This window comes from Bubalus bubalis, chromosome 5 (genome assembly GCF_019923935.1).
Source record: "Bubalus bubalis isolate 160015118507 breed Murrah chromosome 5, NDDB_SH_1, whole genome shotgun sequence".
Taxonomy (NCBI): Eukaryota; Metazoa; Chordata; class Mammalia; order Artiodactyla; family Bovidae; genus Bubalus; species Bubalus bubalis.
Genome location: NC_059161.1, coordinates 79,621,294 through 79,637,113, shown reverse-complemented (window position 1 = coordinate 79,637,113; position 15,820 = coordinate 79,621,294). Strand labels below are relative to the sequence as shown.

Below are 15,820 nucleotides of genomic sequence, written 5' to 3'. Positions count from 1 at the left end.
ATGCTTGTAAGTTTGATTAGGTCCTATTTGGTTGTTTTGTTTTTGTTTGCTTTTATTTCTTTTGTTTTAGGAGACCAACCTAGGAAAACTGGTACAATTTTATGTCAGAGAATGTTTTGCCAGTGTTCTTTTCTAAGAGTTTTATGGTGTCATGCCTTATATTAATAAGCCTTTAAGCCATTTTGAGTTTTTCTTTTTTTTTTTCAGTTTTTCTTTGTATGTGGTATGTGAGTGTCTTCTGATTTCATTGATTTGTAAGCAGCTGTCCAACTTTGCCAGCACCACTTGCTGAAGAGACTGTATTTTCTCCATTGTATATTCTTGCCTCCTTTGTCAAAGATTAGCTGACTGTAGGTATGTGGATTTATTTTTGAGCTATCTATTCTGTTTTGTTGATTGGGGTTTCTAATTGGACTCTTTTCTTTTAATGTGTGTATGTGTTATTTTTTCTTCTTCATTGCTTATCTTCATTTTGGTTCATTTTTAATGTTGCTTTTTCACAGTTTAGGTCTAGGTTTCTTCTGTGATTCTAAAGGTCTTTTCCCCAGTAGTCTGTTTCCAGGCTGGGAGACCTCTGTCTTAGTGAGAGAGGGTACACCAAGTGGTGTCTTCTGTTGGTTATAGGCTAGAAGGCTGAGGGCTCATATAATTGCTACAGTAAAAAAGCTTTGGTTTACTTTCAGAGAGCAAGTAACTGTTTTCTAGCTTTGCTTTTCCTTTTCTCCCTCATCTCTCCTTTTTTTGCTTGGCATTTGGGAAAGCCTGAAATTTCCATGTTTTACTTCTCTTCCGCCCACCCTCGTTGTAATGTGCTTCCTTTCCCTACAGAGTCTTCTCTTTTTAGAGAGCAGTTCTTAGGAGAAGGTCTTTACACTACCCAACTGTTCTGAAAATCGTCCTTTATTTCTACCACTGTTAGTTTTCATACTAGTTTGGCAGATTTTTTTTGTCTCTTTGAGAAAGAACAGATCTCACTCCTATACGTTTATCTGTTCTTCTGTTTCTGTAATTTCAGACATCTTTCTGTCTCAAATTTCTCAAGGCTTATGTTCTGCCACTGGCATCCTTGTTTTCCATGACTATTGTGGGTTTATTCTTTTAATGTCTTCTCTGTTGTTTTGATGAAATTTTGTAGTATAGGCAAATGGGGTCTCTGTCACCATTCATATACTTAAAGTGATAATTTTGAGATCAGACTACCATCTTGAAATGGAAGAATTTTTATTTAAAAAAACCTTAGAAATATCAGTGAGTGAGTGCTTCCCCTGTAATAGGTTCTATACTAAAACAAATATAGTCACTGTTTTCATGATGTGGAAATATAAGCAGTTATTGTACTGTGTGATCAGTACCGTGATCAGAGAAACAAACTAGACTGGAGGGTGTCAGGTTCTAAGCTGAGCTCACTCTAACTAGGCAGCAGCAGAAGTGTGCCCAGTAGGGACTGTTCATGTAGAAAGGACAGCATTTTCAAAAGATTCAAAAGATGAGACAGAATGTGGTATGTTTAAGGTTGTAAAAGATACTTTTTGTTTTTGGTGTTTCATTAAAAGGTATTATTTAGTATTAAATATGTGTGTGTATAATATCCATATTCCTATTTTTCTCACATTACTTCATTATTTGTTTCTTTAACCCCTGCCAAATATGAAATTTGCTCTTTAGTTTAAACACATAAAGAATGATTAATGTATTTTGAAAAATAACTCTTCAGTGGCATGCCAGTCTCTGGGACTTTTTCATTTTTCTCCTGTCTTAACCTGTTTTACCTCCTTCTCATTCTTTAAATATCACTTAAATATTACTTACTCTGAAAAGCTTCCCTTAACCAAGCTCTAGGTGTTCTTGCTGTATACGTCTACATGGCATTATATAGTTGCCTTCAACTACATGGGTTTGAACTGTGCGGGTCCTCTTATATACAGATTTTTTTTTTCCAATATAAGTACTTACTATAGTACTACCCAATCTGTGATGGTTGGTTGAATCCACAGATGCAGAACCATGGATGCAGAGCCCAGTTGTAAAGTTTTATATGGGGGTTCTCAACTGCACAGGATTCAGTGCCCAGATAATCCCACCCCAAGCCCTGCATTGTTCAAAGGTCAACTGTACTTCTTTTATCAAAGCTGTTGTTATTAGCACACTTTGTTGTTGCTTAATTATTGGTTTGTCAGACTGAAGACTACATGTGTGGGCAGTTTGTGTTTTGCTTACCATTATATTTCTAGTGTAGTATCTGGCAGATGTTTGTATCTATCCATGAATGGAAGAACTAACTTATTCTTTTTAGTAAGATTTATAATGACAACCTTCTCCAACTAGTAAAAGGCTTTCAGGATCCTCAAGAATAAACTTCTGAATAGATATCCAGATCAGTCATTTTTGCCGCCTCCATGTTTTCCTTGAGGACCACGATCTAAAATTGAGGTTGAAACTAACGTGCTTTTGTTCATTTTAATTTCTTGCCTAAATTATACAACTCTTATTGGACTCTGTCCTGACCCAAGAATAGAGAGATCATAAGTTGTTAAGAGATGAACTCCACATACAGTGATTTGTTTTTCCCCCATGAAAACAGAGAAAGTTACTAAAGTTGGTGAGATTCATGTGAAGACATTAGAAGAAATTCTTCTTGAAAGAGCCAATCAGAAACGTGGAGAATTGCAAACTAAACTCAAGACAGAAGGACCTTCGAAAGTTGATGATTCTACATCAGGAGCAAGAACCTCCTCCACCATCCGAATCAAAACGTTCTCTGAGGTCTTGGCTGAAAAGAAGCACCGGCAGCAGGAAGCAGAGAGACAAAAGGGCAAAAAGGACATGAGCTGTGTCAAGCCAAAGACTGACAATGAAATGAAAAAAACAGTGATTTTGCCACCCACTGTAGCCAGCAGAGGACAATCAGAAGAACCTGCAGGTAAAGCAAAGTCTATGCAGGAAGTGCATATCAAGACCCTGGAAGAAATTAAACTGGAGAAGGCTCTCCGGGTGCAGCAAAGCTCTGAGAGCAGCACCAGCTCCCAGCCTCAGCCTGAGGCTATGCCAGCGGCAAAACGGCTTCTCCGGATCACTAAGAAAACAGGTAACAAAAGAACTTGATCTGTAGTACCTTTTCCCCAGATAATATTTCAAATGGCAGTATTCCACACAATATTCATAGGATTTCTGTGAGAACTTTTTCTTTATTCAGATAACTTTGAAATCAACCACTGGATTAAAAGAAATTATACTGGTCCAGTTGTTAGGGCTCTGTACTTCCACTGTAAGGAGACACGGGTTCCATCCCTGGTTGGGGGAGTAAGATCCTGCAAGCCACATAGCACCCCACTTCCCACTCCCCGCCACACACACACAAAAAAAGTGAAGCTGTTTCTTTATAGCAGTTTATATAGAGCTTTGATATCTTAATGTGCATTTTGAATCTGTATGAGAACTAAACAAATTTTGTCTACAGTTTTATTTGCCCTATGTTTATTCTTTAAAAAAAATTTTTTTAATTGATTTCTTTATTTTTAGCCGTGCATGCGGGCTTGCTTTAGTTGTGGTTAGCAGGGGCTGCGCTAGTTGTGGTGTGCGTGCTGCCGCCTGTGGTGGCTTCTCTTGTTGCAGAGCACAGGCTCCAGGGCGCTCAGACTTCAGTAGTTGTGGCATTCAGGCTCAATAGTTATCATAGGAGTTTAGTTGTTCCAAGGCATCTGGGATCGTCCCCAGATCAGGGATTGAACCCGTGTCTCCTGCATTGGCAGGCGAATTCTTAACCGCCTCATTAAGAGGATACCAGAGAAGTCCTCGTTACTTTTTTGAAGAAAAGTTTTATTTAACTTCATCTGTTATTAAGTTGCAGCATGAATGAAATTATTAATGGTGCTTTTAATGTGAATCTAGGTATAAAAGAAGAGAAGAAACTTCAAGAAGAAAGTGATGTTGCTTCTCAGAGCAGTGTTTCTAGAACAGAAGCTAAAAAGGTGGGTTTATTTAGATTGATTTTATAGGTTTGTCTGCAAAGGTTAGATGAATGATAAGTGTTCTTTTAAGTTTCTGTTTAATACTTCACTGATACATCTTTCACTGTGCTTGTAATTTTCCTTCAGAGTTTTCTGTACTTTTATGTGTATCAATATTTAATGCCCTTTTAAGTTGTTTTTGAAAAGTGTTAGTTGCTCAGGCATGTTCCACTCTGCGGCCCCACAGACTGTAGCCCTCCAGACTTCTCCATCCATGGGATTTTCCAGGCAAGAATACTGGAAACTGTTTTTAATTGGCCATTAATATTTTTTAAAGTAAGTTTTTCCCCTGCCTTTCAGAGTAATGCTGCTCATTTGTAAAACTAGGGATTTTCTTTTTTAAGAATGAGTAACCCCTTAATTCTACAATCCAGATGTTACCTCGGTTAGTTTTTTATGCATTTCTTTCAGGCCTTTTCCTTTATTAAAAAAATATTTATCTGTTTGGCTGCCTCTGGTGTTAGTTGTGGCATGCAAGGTCTTCATTTCAGCATGCAGGCTTTTCGTTGCAGTGAGTGGGCTTCTCTTCAGCTGTGGTGCGTGGGCCCCGGGGCTCCGGGCTTTCAGCAGCTGTGGTGCGTGGGCCCCGGGGCTCAGGGGTTTCAGCAGCTGTGGTGCATGGGCCCTGGGGCTCCGGGCTTTCAGCAGCTGTGGTGCGTGGGCCCCGGGGCTCCGGGCTTTCAGCAGCTGCGGTGCGTGGGCCCCGGGGCTCGGGACTTTCAGCAGCTGCGGTGCGTGGGCCCCGGGGCTCCGGGCTTTCAGCAGCTGCGGTGCGTGGGCCCCGGGGCTCCGGGCTCTCAGCAGCTGGGGTGCGTGGGCCCCGGGGCTCGGGGCTCTCAGCAGCTGGGGTGCGTGGGCCCCGGGGCTCCGGGCTCTCAGCAGCTGGGGTGCGTGGGCCCCGGGGCTCGGGGCTCTCAGCAGCTGGGGTGCGTGGGCCCCGGGGCTCGGGGCTCTCAGCAGCTGGGGTGCGTGGGCCCCGGGGCTCGGGGCTCTCAGCAGCTGGGGTGCGTGGGCCCCGGGGCTCGGGGCTCTCAGCAGCTGGGGTGCGTGGGCCCCGGGGCTCGGGGCTCTCAGCAGCTGGGGTGCGTGGGCCCCGGGGCTCGGGGCTCTCAGCAGCTGGGGTGCGTGGGCCCCGGGGCTCGGGGCTCTCAGCAGCTGGGGTGCGTGGGCCCCGGGGCTCGGGGCTCTCAGCAGCTGGGGTGCGTGGGCCCCGGGGCTCGGGGCTCTCAGCAGCTGGGGTGCGTGGGCCCCGGGGCTCGGGGCTCTCAGCAGCTGGGGTGCGTGGGCCCCGGGGCTCGGGCTCTCAGCAGCTGGGGTGCGTGGGCCCCGGGGCTCCGGGCTTTCAGCAGCTGTGGTGTGTGGGCCCCGGTGTCATGGGTTTCAGCAGCTGTGGTGCTCAGACTTAGTGCCTGCAACCCCCACCCCTGCACGTGGACTCCTTCCCCAACCAGGGATTGAACCCATGTCCTCTGCATTGGAAGGCAGATTCTTCTTAACCATTGGACAACCAGGGAAGTCCCTCAAGCCTTTTCTTTATATATTTATGTATGTGAATGTGTTTAATGTTTAACTCATATTTAGAACATAATTGAGAACCCTACAGTGTATCATTTTGCAGCCTACTTTACCACATTAATAATTCTTTCAGATGATAGCTTTTGCGGGTCATTTAGTGTCCTGTTACACAAATATAGTCTGTTTCTGAACTAGATTGTTTTACACAATTAAGATGGTGAACATCTTTGTACAGAATCTTTGAGCAAGTGTCTGATTAGGAAACATTTTGTATTAGACTTATGGTCAGGATTGTCTACCTATAGAATTTGGGTTTTTATTGTTCCACACATCTTCAATCTTTTACCTTGAGTTTTCTACTTAATAGAGGACTTCCCTGGTGGCTCAGACAGTAAAGAATCCGCCTGCAGTGTGGGAGACCTGGGTGCAGTCCCTGGGTCGGGAAGACCCCCTGGAGACGGAGATGACTACCCACTCCGGTCTTCTTGCCTGGACAGTCCCACGGACAGTACAGTCCATTGGGTCGCAAAGAGGACATGACTGAGCAACTAGCACTTTCCCTTTCACTTCTGTTTAATATAAAATAGAGAGCAAAAGCTCTTATATTCTGGATCGTATCTAGAAACTGCTTGACTTAGATGTTGGCTTCTTAACTTACAAATAATAATTATCATACAGATTGTTAGAGGTACTGGATTTTTAATTCTGTCATTTAAATTTATCGATAGGCTTCAGATGAGACCACAACAGTTGGCATCACTAAAATTCAAGACAAGAGATGTAAGACCGTGAGAGAAAAGTATGTGCCGAAACTGCCAGAGAAGGGAACCTCACAGAAGGAAAAATCAATTTTGACACCCCTTCGGGGAGATTTACTCTCTTACAGTACCGAGTTAGCTGAGAAACCAGTGCTCACCACCATGCTAGGCATCACACGGCACCTGACTAAGCGGCTTCCTTCAAAGTCATCCCAGAAGGCAAAGGTAGAAACCTCAGGGATTGGGGACTCAATATTGAATGTGAAATGTGCAACACAGCCCTTGGAAAAACGAAGTAAAGGTGAGTATTTTTACTAGTGCATCTTTCTTTAGAATTTCAAAGTTACCGAGTTTCGGTGACTGCCTGGCAATAATTGGGTTGAATTTCATTTGGCTTTGTTTACTGGTCACACAGGTGGATAGTGATATTTCTGATAATTCTGTGTTTAAAAGACAAAAAGACTAGATGAGTTCCTTTCTCAACAATTTAAAATTGATCTTTATAAAGCTTTATCTAAAACTTTCCATGGTGCATTTTTTTCCTCTGGTTTTGAAGGAGAGAAACACTGGGAAAATGAAGAGCAGTAGCAAATTCAAAAGCCATTGAAATGAATTGTTTGATGGAGTAAATATGTGTGTGTGGGTGTGTTTATGGCTCTGTGTAGTACATATTGCTAATGGGTCATCTTTAATGTGGCTTTCTTGTTTGGTTGGTTTTTAAATTATTTGTGATGTTACTGTTGCTGAGAAGGAATTTTGATATTCCAAATTTTATTCTCCATGTAAAAAGGGGATTATTTTAGCTTTTAATCAGATATTTTCTGTCTTGTAGCTAAACCTAAAGTGAATGTGAAGCCATCTGTGGTTAAAGTTGTCTCATCACCCAAATTGACTCCAAAACGTAAGGCGGTGGAGGTCCACCCTGCTGTCATTGCAGCTGTGAAGCCACTCAACTCCAGCAGTGTCCTGCTGGAAAGCCCAGCCAAAAAAGCAGCTGTGGTAAGAAGTAGATCAACTCAGGGGCGCTTTGGTCTGTGTGATAGGAAAGCGAGGAAGATTCTTTTTTAGCTCTCTATATTACGTGTAATATCTTCTGTCACTTCCTAAGTATTTATTTTTTTTAGTTGTTCAGGTAGTTACTATATCTTATATTTACAGCTTAGGGGTTTTGGGTTTTTTTTTTTTTAAGCCTAATTATAATATTTTGCTTATTTGTACATTCTGTCTTTGGATTATTGATTCTTGGATCGATTCTTGGATTCCTAGTCTTAAAGAATGGTAGCCATGATTCTAGTGAAAAAAAGTGAAAGTCGCTCTGTCGTGTCCAACACTTTGCAACCCCATGGTTCTAAGAAGGCAGCAAAACAAACTGAATCTGCTCAAATGTAAAAGCCTGGCTTTCCCACCAAGTCAGCACTGAGTCACCTTCCTCTCATTGTTGTAGGCTGTTGTCCCGCTTCTCTCTGAGGACAAGTCAGTGCCTGTGCCTGAGACAGGAAAACCTAGAGACAGGTAACACCTTGCAGTTCTTTTTAACCAAACTTTAGACCACTATTACCATTTTTGTTTTCTAAAGAATAACACTGCTAGATAATTTGAAGTATTTACAATTTAGCTGCATCTAAGTAAATCTATTAAACTTCAAATTAACTGCAAAAAACCCTGATATTCAGGGTTGCTGTTCTCTTTTCGTGCTGTTGTTTGTATTTTGCCTGTATTATTAAAAAAATGTTTTTAAACACTTATCTGAATTCTCCTTTAAAGGGTGAAACTGGTTTATCCCAAATCAGTAAAACAGTTCTTTATGTGTTTTCTCAAAAACAACTCTTCACTAAAATTCTTTGTGTACCTGGGACCAGGTGATCCGACCTGCCAACCATTGACAAAGGGCAGTTATCTAATAACCTTTGGGGTTTTTTTCTTACAGTTTTGTACTGCCTCCAGCCCAGTCCTCTTCAGAGCCTCCCCCCCCGGAAGTATCTGGCCCTTCCTCATCCCAGATGGCCACAAAAACTCGCCGACTCAGCTCTGCCTCAACAGGAAAGCCCCCACTTTCTATGGAGGATGATTTTGAGAAACTAATATGGGAGATTTCAGGAGGCAAATTAGAAGCTGAGATTGACCTGGATCCTGGGAAGGATGAAGATGACCTTCTGCTTGAGCTATCAGAAATGATTGATAGCTGAAGGTGGTAGTAGAACATTTAAAGCAAAACAAACAAAAAAACTCACCAAAAAACTGGACTTAGTTTCATCTATTATAACATTTAACCAAAATGATGATTTCTTTAGTCTAGAATTTGCCCCAAATCAGAAGTGTACGTCTGAATTATCCACGAGTCCTGGATTCCTTGGGGTCAGATTTTTAAATCCCTTGGTAATCATTTTGTCCATTTGATGCCATTGTTCAGCATCTTTGAGAAAAAAGTTCTGTCTTACCCCTCTCTCCACAAAAAGACTGAGCGGGAGACCTAAGTGAAAGGGTGCAAGAAAACTTAGTGACTCCTTGAGGTGTTTGTCAGTTTTTACCTTTTTTCCGTTTATTGTATAATTTCTTTTATGTATTGTCTTAATGTACCTTTTGTTAACCTGAGTTCGTAAAGGGTGAAGACAGCTGCTACCATTAAGGACCAAATTTCATGCCACCACTAAAAAAAAAATCCACTCAGTCTGTGTTAAATTGTATGTCTTTTTAAAGGTATTTGGAGAATTCAACTAAGCTTTTAGAAACAGCTGAGCAGCTCAGGAAACCTGTAATTTGGACATAACTTTTTGGACCTGATTTTCATGCTTCTGCTCTGTAAGCCTCTGAAGGGCAATAGCTAATTTATTATTACTGTAATTTTTTAAGGCTTTAAAGTGCCTCAGGGGTCCTCTGAAACTAATTTTCTATTTCTGGGATTCCCTGGATTCTTAAAAAGAGATGGTGACATAATGATTACAGGAATTTATTTTTTAGCAAGAAAGTTGTCCCTTCTCTTCTTTAGTACTTGCTTCCTTACTAGTGTTGTATTATCACAGGGATAAAAATTGGTTAACTTTTTTTCATTTCTGATTCTCCTTGCAAACTCCTCTTGCCCAGTATTTATTTGGTGCCCTTTACCCACCTGAGGGGGAAGAACGAGCTCACTCAAGCTGCCATTATTTATCCATGGACTACCGCAGTACCCGGAATTGTACTGTAGCAGGAGTTACCGAGATGCTCTGGGGGTGTATTGTATGCCTTCCGGTTTTCTTCATTTCTGAATTGAGTTTTCTTTTCTTGATGTTGATCTCCTTCATACCACCTCAAGGTTTAGACTTGTGAAGGAACAAGTACGATGGGGATAATAGTCTTGAAAGGAGACATATTGTACATAATCAAAAGGAAGAGGAAAGGACCTGCCCGTTTTGATACTTTGCTGTAGGTGGCCAGTTTTGTTTCTCAAAAGGAAATCTGACCCACCTGTCATGTTGGCTCCTAAGGAACTGCTGTTGTAAGCGGCTCATCAAGAGTTGAACCTCATGTAGCCTTGTTGGGAATATGAAAAGGAAGAAAGCCACAGGACTGCCCAATTCAGTCTTGGGAAGATCTGGATGATTCTACACAAGCAAAAATGACTTGAAATTTATGTATAGATACTTATCTACCAGTCCATCTTCAGCTGACTGAATGTTGTCTAATAGCCCTTCTCCAAAGCAGGGGTGAAATGTTCTGGTTTCACCACAGATTTTCTACTCATTTCATTTTTGGAATCGGCTTGTAGATTCCAGGTACCTTTTGTATATAACCTTTATTCTTTTGCTTTAAAAAAAAAAATTTTGTTTCATATTTAAAGCCTTGTGTTAGTGATTCATGTTCACCATTATTTGAACAGTTTGCCATTACAGCAAGATAAATACTTATTTGTGTTTTAAATAAAACTGGTGTAGGAATGTCTTGATGTTGTGAGTTAAGTAGTCATACATCACTTCGGGCTGAGATCTGCCTCAGTAGAGGCTCAATTAGAATGTTGTTGAACCTTTGTGTACGTGATCCAATCTCACAGATTCTATTTGTCTTTCGAAACCTTTTACAAGGATATGCTGCCAAACTTCCCACATGTGAGGATTTTTTTCTGACAGTGATTCTTACCCATTATTATTCTAACTCAAGTAATGTCATTAATTCTTTTAAAAAAGAAGGGGTTTAGAAGCGATCTCAGATGGCTTCAACAATTTAGAATTTTCAAGCATGAAAGCATATATGAAATTTTTAGTTCAGGGAAGTCCAGTTTTTTGTTATGGAAATACACATAAGTTTGTTAACCACCAAAGAATATAGGCCTTCTGAGATGGCACAGTGGTAAAGAATCGCCTGCCAGTCAGTGCCTGGGTTGGGAAGATCCCCTGGAACAGGAAGTCACAACCTGCTCCAGTGTTCTGCCTGGAAAATTGAATGGACAGATGAGCCTGCTGGGCCAGCATCCACAAGGTTGCAGAGACATGACTGAGCACACACACAACATAAATTTTTCCACATAGTCTATAAGTTTTCCCCAACAAGTTGAATCAACTTTTCACAGAAAGCAAAAGATGGCATATTCAGTTTTGAGTGATGATGGTTTTCAATTTCAACAGGAAAAAGGTCCAAATGTACAATTTGGCAGTAGCCAGAGATTTCAGAATAATGTGCAGCTTGTGTGTTTGTGTCAATAAATGATCCCTCAAAGTTCTGGCCTTAACCTCAAATTCCAGCGGCCCTCTCTCATGTGGCCAGAACATAGTTTATGTTCCTCATGGCCAGTCTGTGGTCAGTGTTTAGATACAGTTTCAGAAATAAAGCTTATTCTCCATACTGATCAAAGTTTTATGATCCTTTTCGAAAATTGTGGCTTCATTTTGCCAGACTATTTCTGCAGTTCTTTAAAATAAACTAGCTAACGTGTACTGAGATGTACTGAGTACTTCTTACGTGCCTGTGAATTCACATATCTATTTCGACACTAATCCTATACTGCATTGGAAGATTACTGCTTTTTATCCCCACTGTAGTGTCAAAATCAGTATTTTCAGATATAACAATAAGAAAGTATATTTTTATGTGCAGTTGGGTTTGATTTGTTGAACCTTTCAAGAACTTGCTTAAATCAGATCTTTGAAAGCTGCTGAATAAATATATGTTAGTATCCACAGGTTATACATCTGACCATATTAATAATTCTCTAAACTCGTTGAATTTTTGAAATAAAGCTACAGGCATCAATGCAAAAATACTTAATATTTTCTTAACATTTTACAATAAAAGGGTCAGAGTATAAAAATGGCCCCAAATAACAGCAATTAAGAATTTATGTTTTTACCCAAATAGGCAAAAGCCCAAGGTGGCTCCATTCTTTTCAGGCTTAAAAAAAAAAAAAAACATGTATTTTTAAAAATAGGAATCACTAAGTGGGCCCATTAGTAAAGTTTGCTTGGATATGACTGGGAAGGTGTTGCTGCATTGGAATCAGTGGGAATGAGCAAATAGTGGGCTAAAACTCAGTAATGCGTGTTCCTGGCTTTTTGTTCTAGAGTCTGTGACTGATTTGTCTTCAGATAGGAAGACAACAGCCTGTTAAGATGAAGGGTAAACTCACCCAACGTTGAGAATGCAGAGGTGGAAAAATGCTCCAGTAAAAGATCATTGTAGGACTTCCTGGTGGTCCAGTGGTTGAGACTACGTACACCATCTGGGAACCATCTATAGATGGCATCATCCATTTAATACTTAAACCCATTTCATTCCTGTTACTTTTTCCTTAAAAGTATTTCAAAGCTGGGGTTTGCTTCATAAATTCACTACACACTTCCACTGCAGCAGGCACAGGTTTGATCCCTGGTCAGGGAACTGAGATTCTGCATGCCGTGGCCAAAGAAAATTCGACTGTTTGCTGAATAGACAAATGACTGAGATAAGGCATTGGATGGAGGAAGAGAAGCTTCAAGGGAAAAGAGAAAAATAGAAGGATCCCTTCCCTGGTAGGTGTATTTGTTAATGAGTTCACTTATTTGGCTTGAGAGGTCAAGGAAGATAGTCAAGTTTAGAAAAATGGAGGAAATGTGAAAGAAATACATTGGCATAACTGCCACAGAAGTATTTTAGACTACCCTCCCTTGAAGAGGCTCAAATTAGAACACAAATTCTTACCTCATTAAACACTGCTGGCCGCTAAGGACAGAGAATTTAGGAAGCAAACCCCAGCTTTGAAATACTTTTAAGGAAAAAGTAACAGGAATGAAATGGGTATAAGTATTAAACGGATGATGCTATCTATAGATGGTTCCCAGGTGATGCAGTGGTAAAGAATCCACCAGCCAATGCTGGAGATGCAAAAGATGTGTGTTCAATCTCTGGTTCAGGAAGATCCCCTGGAGTAGGAAATGGCAGTATTATTGCCTGGAAAATTCGATAAACAGAGGAGCCTGGCAGGCTACAATCCATAGGGACGCAGAGTCAGACACCACTGAGCAACCGAGCACACAAACATTTATAGAGAGGATGATGAGAAATCAGTGAGTTCCAGACTGGTCAGAGCAGGTTTCCTTGCGATATTAGATCTGGAATTTTGTATAGTTTAGTAAAGGAGATGATTTGAGCTGTAAACAAAGCCAAAAATTTGAGCAGCTAATGTTTGTTTTTAATGACCTGATCATCCCGTTGGTAGTCTCCGAGTCTGTCTGGTCTTATTCTTGCTCAGATTGCTGACAGCTGTTCTTGGCCAAAGAATAAACTTTTTTTTTTTTTTTAAAGAAGGATCTATTTTAAATGTGAATTGGAGTCAGTCTGCTCATAAAATCCTCATGTGCCTTCCTCTTCCCTCCAAAATTAAACTCAAGGCCTTAGCACAGCATGCAAGGCCCTGTTGTACTAGCCTCTTCCATCATTCACCCTTCACGCTCTACACGTGTAAAACTACTGGCAGTTGACTTCCCTTGTACACTAATGTCACTGTTTACCTTTGTTAATGCTATCTTCTCTCTTCTCATCTTTTTTTCTGCTAACTCCTACATACTATACGACTTGCGGATTACCTCTCCCTATACCCTGCTCTCCCTCTCCCAAACTGGGGTCTGGTGCCTGTCTTCTAGGCACATACTTTGTTTAATCTTCATTGTTTTGAAAGTACCTGTCCATCTTCCTCAGCAGAATATGCACTGCTTCAGATAGATATACTAACCTATATATTCTCAGCACCCAGTACCGATCTGGCTCTGAGAAGAATGCCACAGCCTGGGTGGCTTAAACAACAGAAAGGTATTTTCTCACATTCTGGAGGCTAAGAATCCCACCATCATGGTGTTGGCTAGTTTGGTTTCTTCTGAGGCCTTTCTCTCTGGCTTGCAGATGGCCCCCTTCTCACTGTGTCCTCATATGAGGCATAGTCTTCCCTCTATGCCCATGTCTGTGGCTTTTATTTATACTTATTTATGGCTGTGCTGGATCCTCGTTGCTGAGTGTGGGTGTTCTCTAGGTTCAGCAAGCAGGGGCCACTCTGCAGTCGTACGAGGGCTTCTTGCCATGGCTTCTCTTGCTGCAGAGCTTTGGCTCTAGAGCCCATGGGCTTCAGTAGTTGGGGCACATGGTCTTAGCTGCCGCATGACATGTGGAGTCTTCCCAACCCAGAGATCAGACTCCAGTCCCCTGCATTGGCAGGTGGATTCTTAACCACTGGACCACCAGGGAAGTCCCACGTGTCTGTTTTACTCTCTGTAGAAGGACAATAGTGACCTTGGATTAGGGCCCACCCATGGGTGTGTGCATACGCTCTCTTTGCAACCCCATGACTCGTCTGTCCATGGAATTTTCCAGGGAAGAATATTGGAGCAGTTTACCATTTCCTTCTCGGGGGGATCTTCCCAATCCAGGGCTCAAACCCACAACTCTTGAATCTCCTGTACTGGTAGATGAGTTCTTTAACAGCTGAGCCACCAGAAAAGCCCACCCATATGACCTCATATACCTGAATTTCCACTTTAAGGACCCATTTCTAAGTAGTCACATTCTAGAGGTACTGGGCATAGCTTCAATACATGAATTTTGAGGGCCACACTTCAGGTCATAACGGAAAGCATTCAATAAATCCTGCTGAATGAACGAAAAAGTTCTTGACCCATTTCAGAGGCTATTGATCTTTGCTAGACTGCCCCTATCTCTTCCCAACCCCATTCTTTGTCATGCTTCGTTCAGCAAGCTGTGAGTCTTCTGGTTGAGATGCAAGAACTTTAAACTGAGAGAAAGGATATTCTTTTTTTTTTTTTTTTTAACTTTATGTCTCTGTGGGCCAGTTGATTTGCAGATACCTGAAAACTTCAGATTTTACAAGAACATCATGACTAGTTAGAACACACAAAAGGAAACAAATGTGCCATAGTACTTTTCACTGATAAGTTCATTGAACCAGTGATAAATTCATTCACAAGTTTCAAAATTCAAAATGTATATAAGGGTAAACAGCAAAAGTCCTCCCTGCTCCTGCCCCAGCTCCCTGCTTCCCCAAGACCAGTTCTGTTTCTCAGGTATTCTAGAGAGATTTTAGGTTCATATAAGCAAATATATTTCTCTCTAATATTATATATAAAACATATCATCTTGCTTTTTATTATATCATGAACAGTCTTAAATTATGAATTACAAATTGATGACAAATCCTGTTTCACCTATACCCATACGAGCTCTCCACCCCCTGTTCTGGCCCCCAGGACTAGGGCTAGAGTTAGGTGAGCAGAGTGGGCATAATTTAAGGGAGTGCTCACTCTCAGAGTTGTGGTTGCGCATGCAAGTGAGATGACTTAAATTTTGCTCCTTAGGCTTGCCCCATCTGAGATCCAGCTTTGCTGGCTCTGCTAAATTATTTTGAAGTAAACCTCAGATACATCGTAGCTTACTTTTTATCTTACTGTATATTAGATATCTTTTCATATGAGGACACCAAGATCTTCAATTTTTACTATAATTGCATACATGGTATTACATTCTATGAACATGCAATATTTGAGCTAATTCCTATTGATAGACATTTAGGTTGTTTCCCATCTTGGTATTTTAAAACAATGCTGCAATGATTATATCACATATGTAAGTTTATTTGTATGATTAAATATCTGGAAGTGGAGCTTAATAATTTATATTGCCACCACTTTTTGATCTTTGGTAGCCTAGTCCGGGAAAACAACTTCTTGGTAGTTTAGTTTGCATTTCTTTTCTAATGAGTGAAGTTGAACCTCTTTTCATATGTTTGAAGAAATTTGTATTTTGTTTGCTAAAATTGCCAATTTTTATTTTGGGTCTTTGTGTCAGATTAGAAATGGCTGCAAATTCTTTAACACACTTCTTTAAAGTGGGCTTTAGGGACTTCCCTGGTGGTCCAGTGGCCAAGACTCCCAGCTGCCAATGCAGGGGGCCTGGGTTCAATCCCTGGTCAGGGAACTAGATCCTGCATGCCACAGCTAAGACTGGCACAGCCAAAAAAAAGAGAGAGAGAGAGATGGACTCTGTTTTTCCAGCCCTTGAATCTGGCTTGGGGGGTGAACATTATACTAG

General features: G+C 41.2%; 1 protein-coding gene across 5 annotated transcripts in view; it reads left to right on the top strand.

The window, feature by feature from the left end:
* Window positions 1–10,202, top strand: part of ZC3H11A (zinc finger CCCH-type containing 11A) — a 45,998-nt gene extending 35,796 nt beyond the window's left edge. For all 5 annotated transcript variants that reach the window (XM_025277656.2, XM_025277652.3, XM_044943324.1 and 2 more), the window contains 6 exons: window positions 2,582–3,085; window positions 3,889–3,968; window positions 6,251–6,581; window positions 7,113–7,279; window positions 7,725–7,792; window positions 8,208–10,202. In XM_025277656.2, the coding sequence (XP_025133441.1) occupies window positions 2,582–3,085; window positions 3,889–3,968; window positions 6,251–6,581; window positions 7,113–7,279; window positions 7,725–7,792; window positions 8,208–8,466 (1,409 nt within the window). In that variant the 3' untranslated portion in view covers window positions 8,467–10,202. The remainder of the gene's footprint in view (window positions 1–2,581; window positions 3,086–3,888; window positions 3,969–6,250; window positions 6,582–7,112; window positions 7,280–7,724; window positions 7,793–8,207) is intronic.
* The last annotated feature ends 5,618 nt before the right edge of the window (window positions 10,203–15,820 follow it).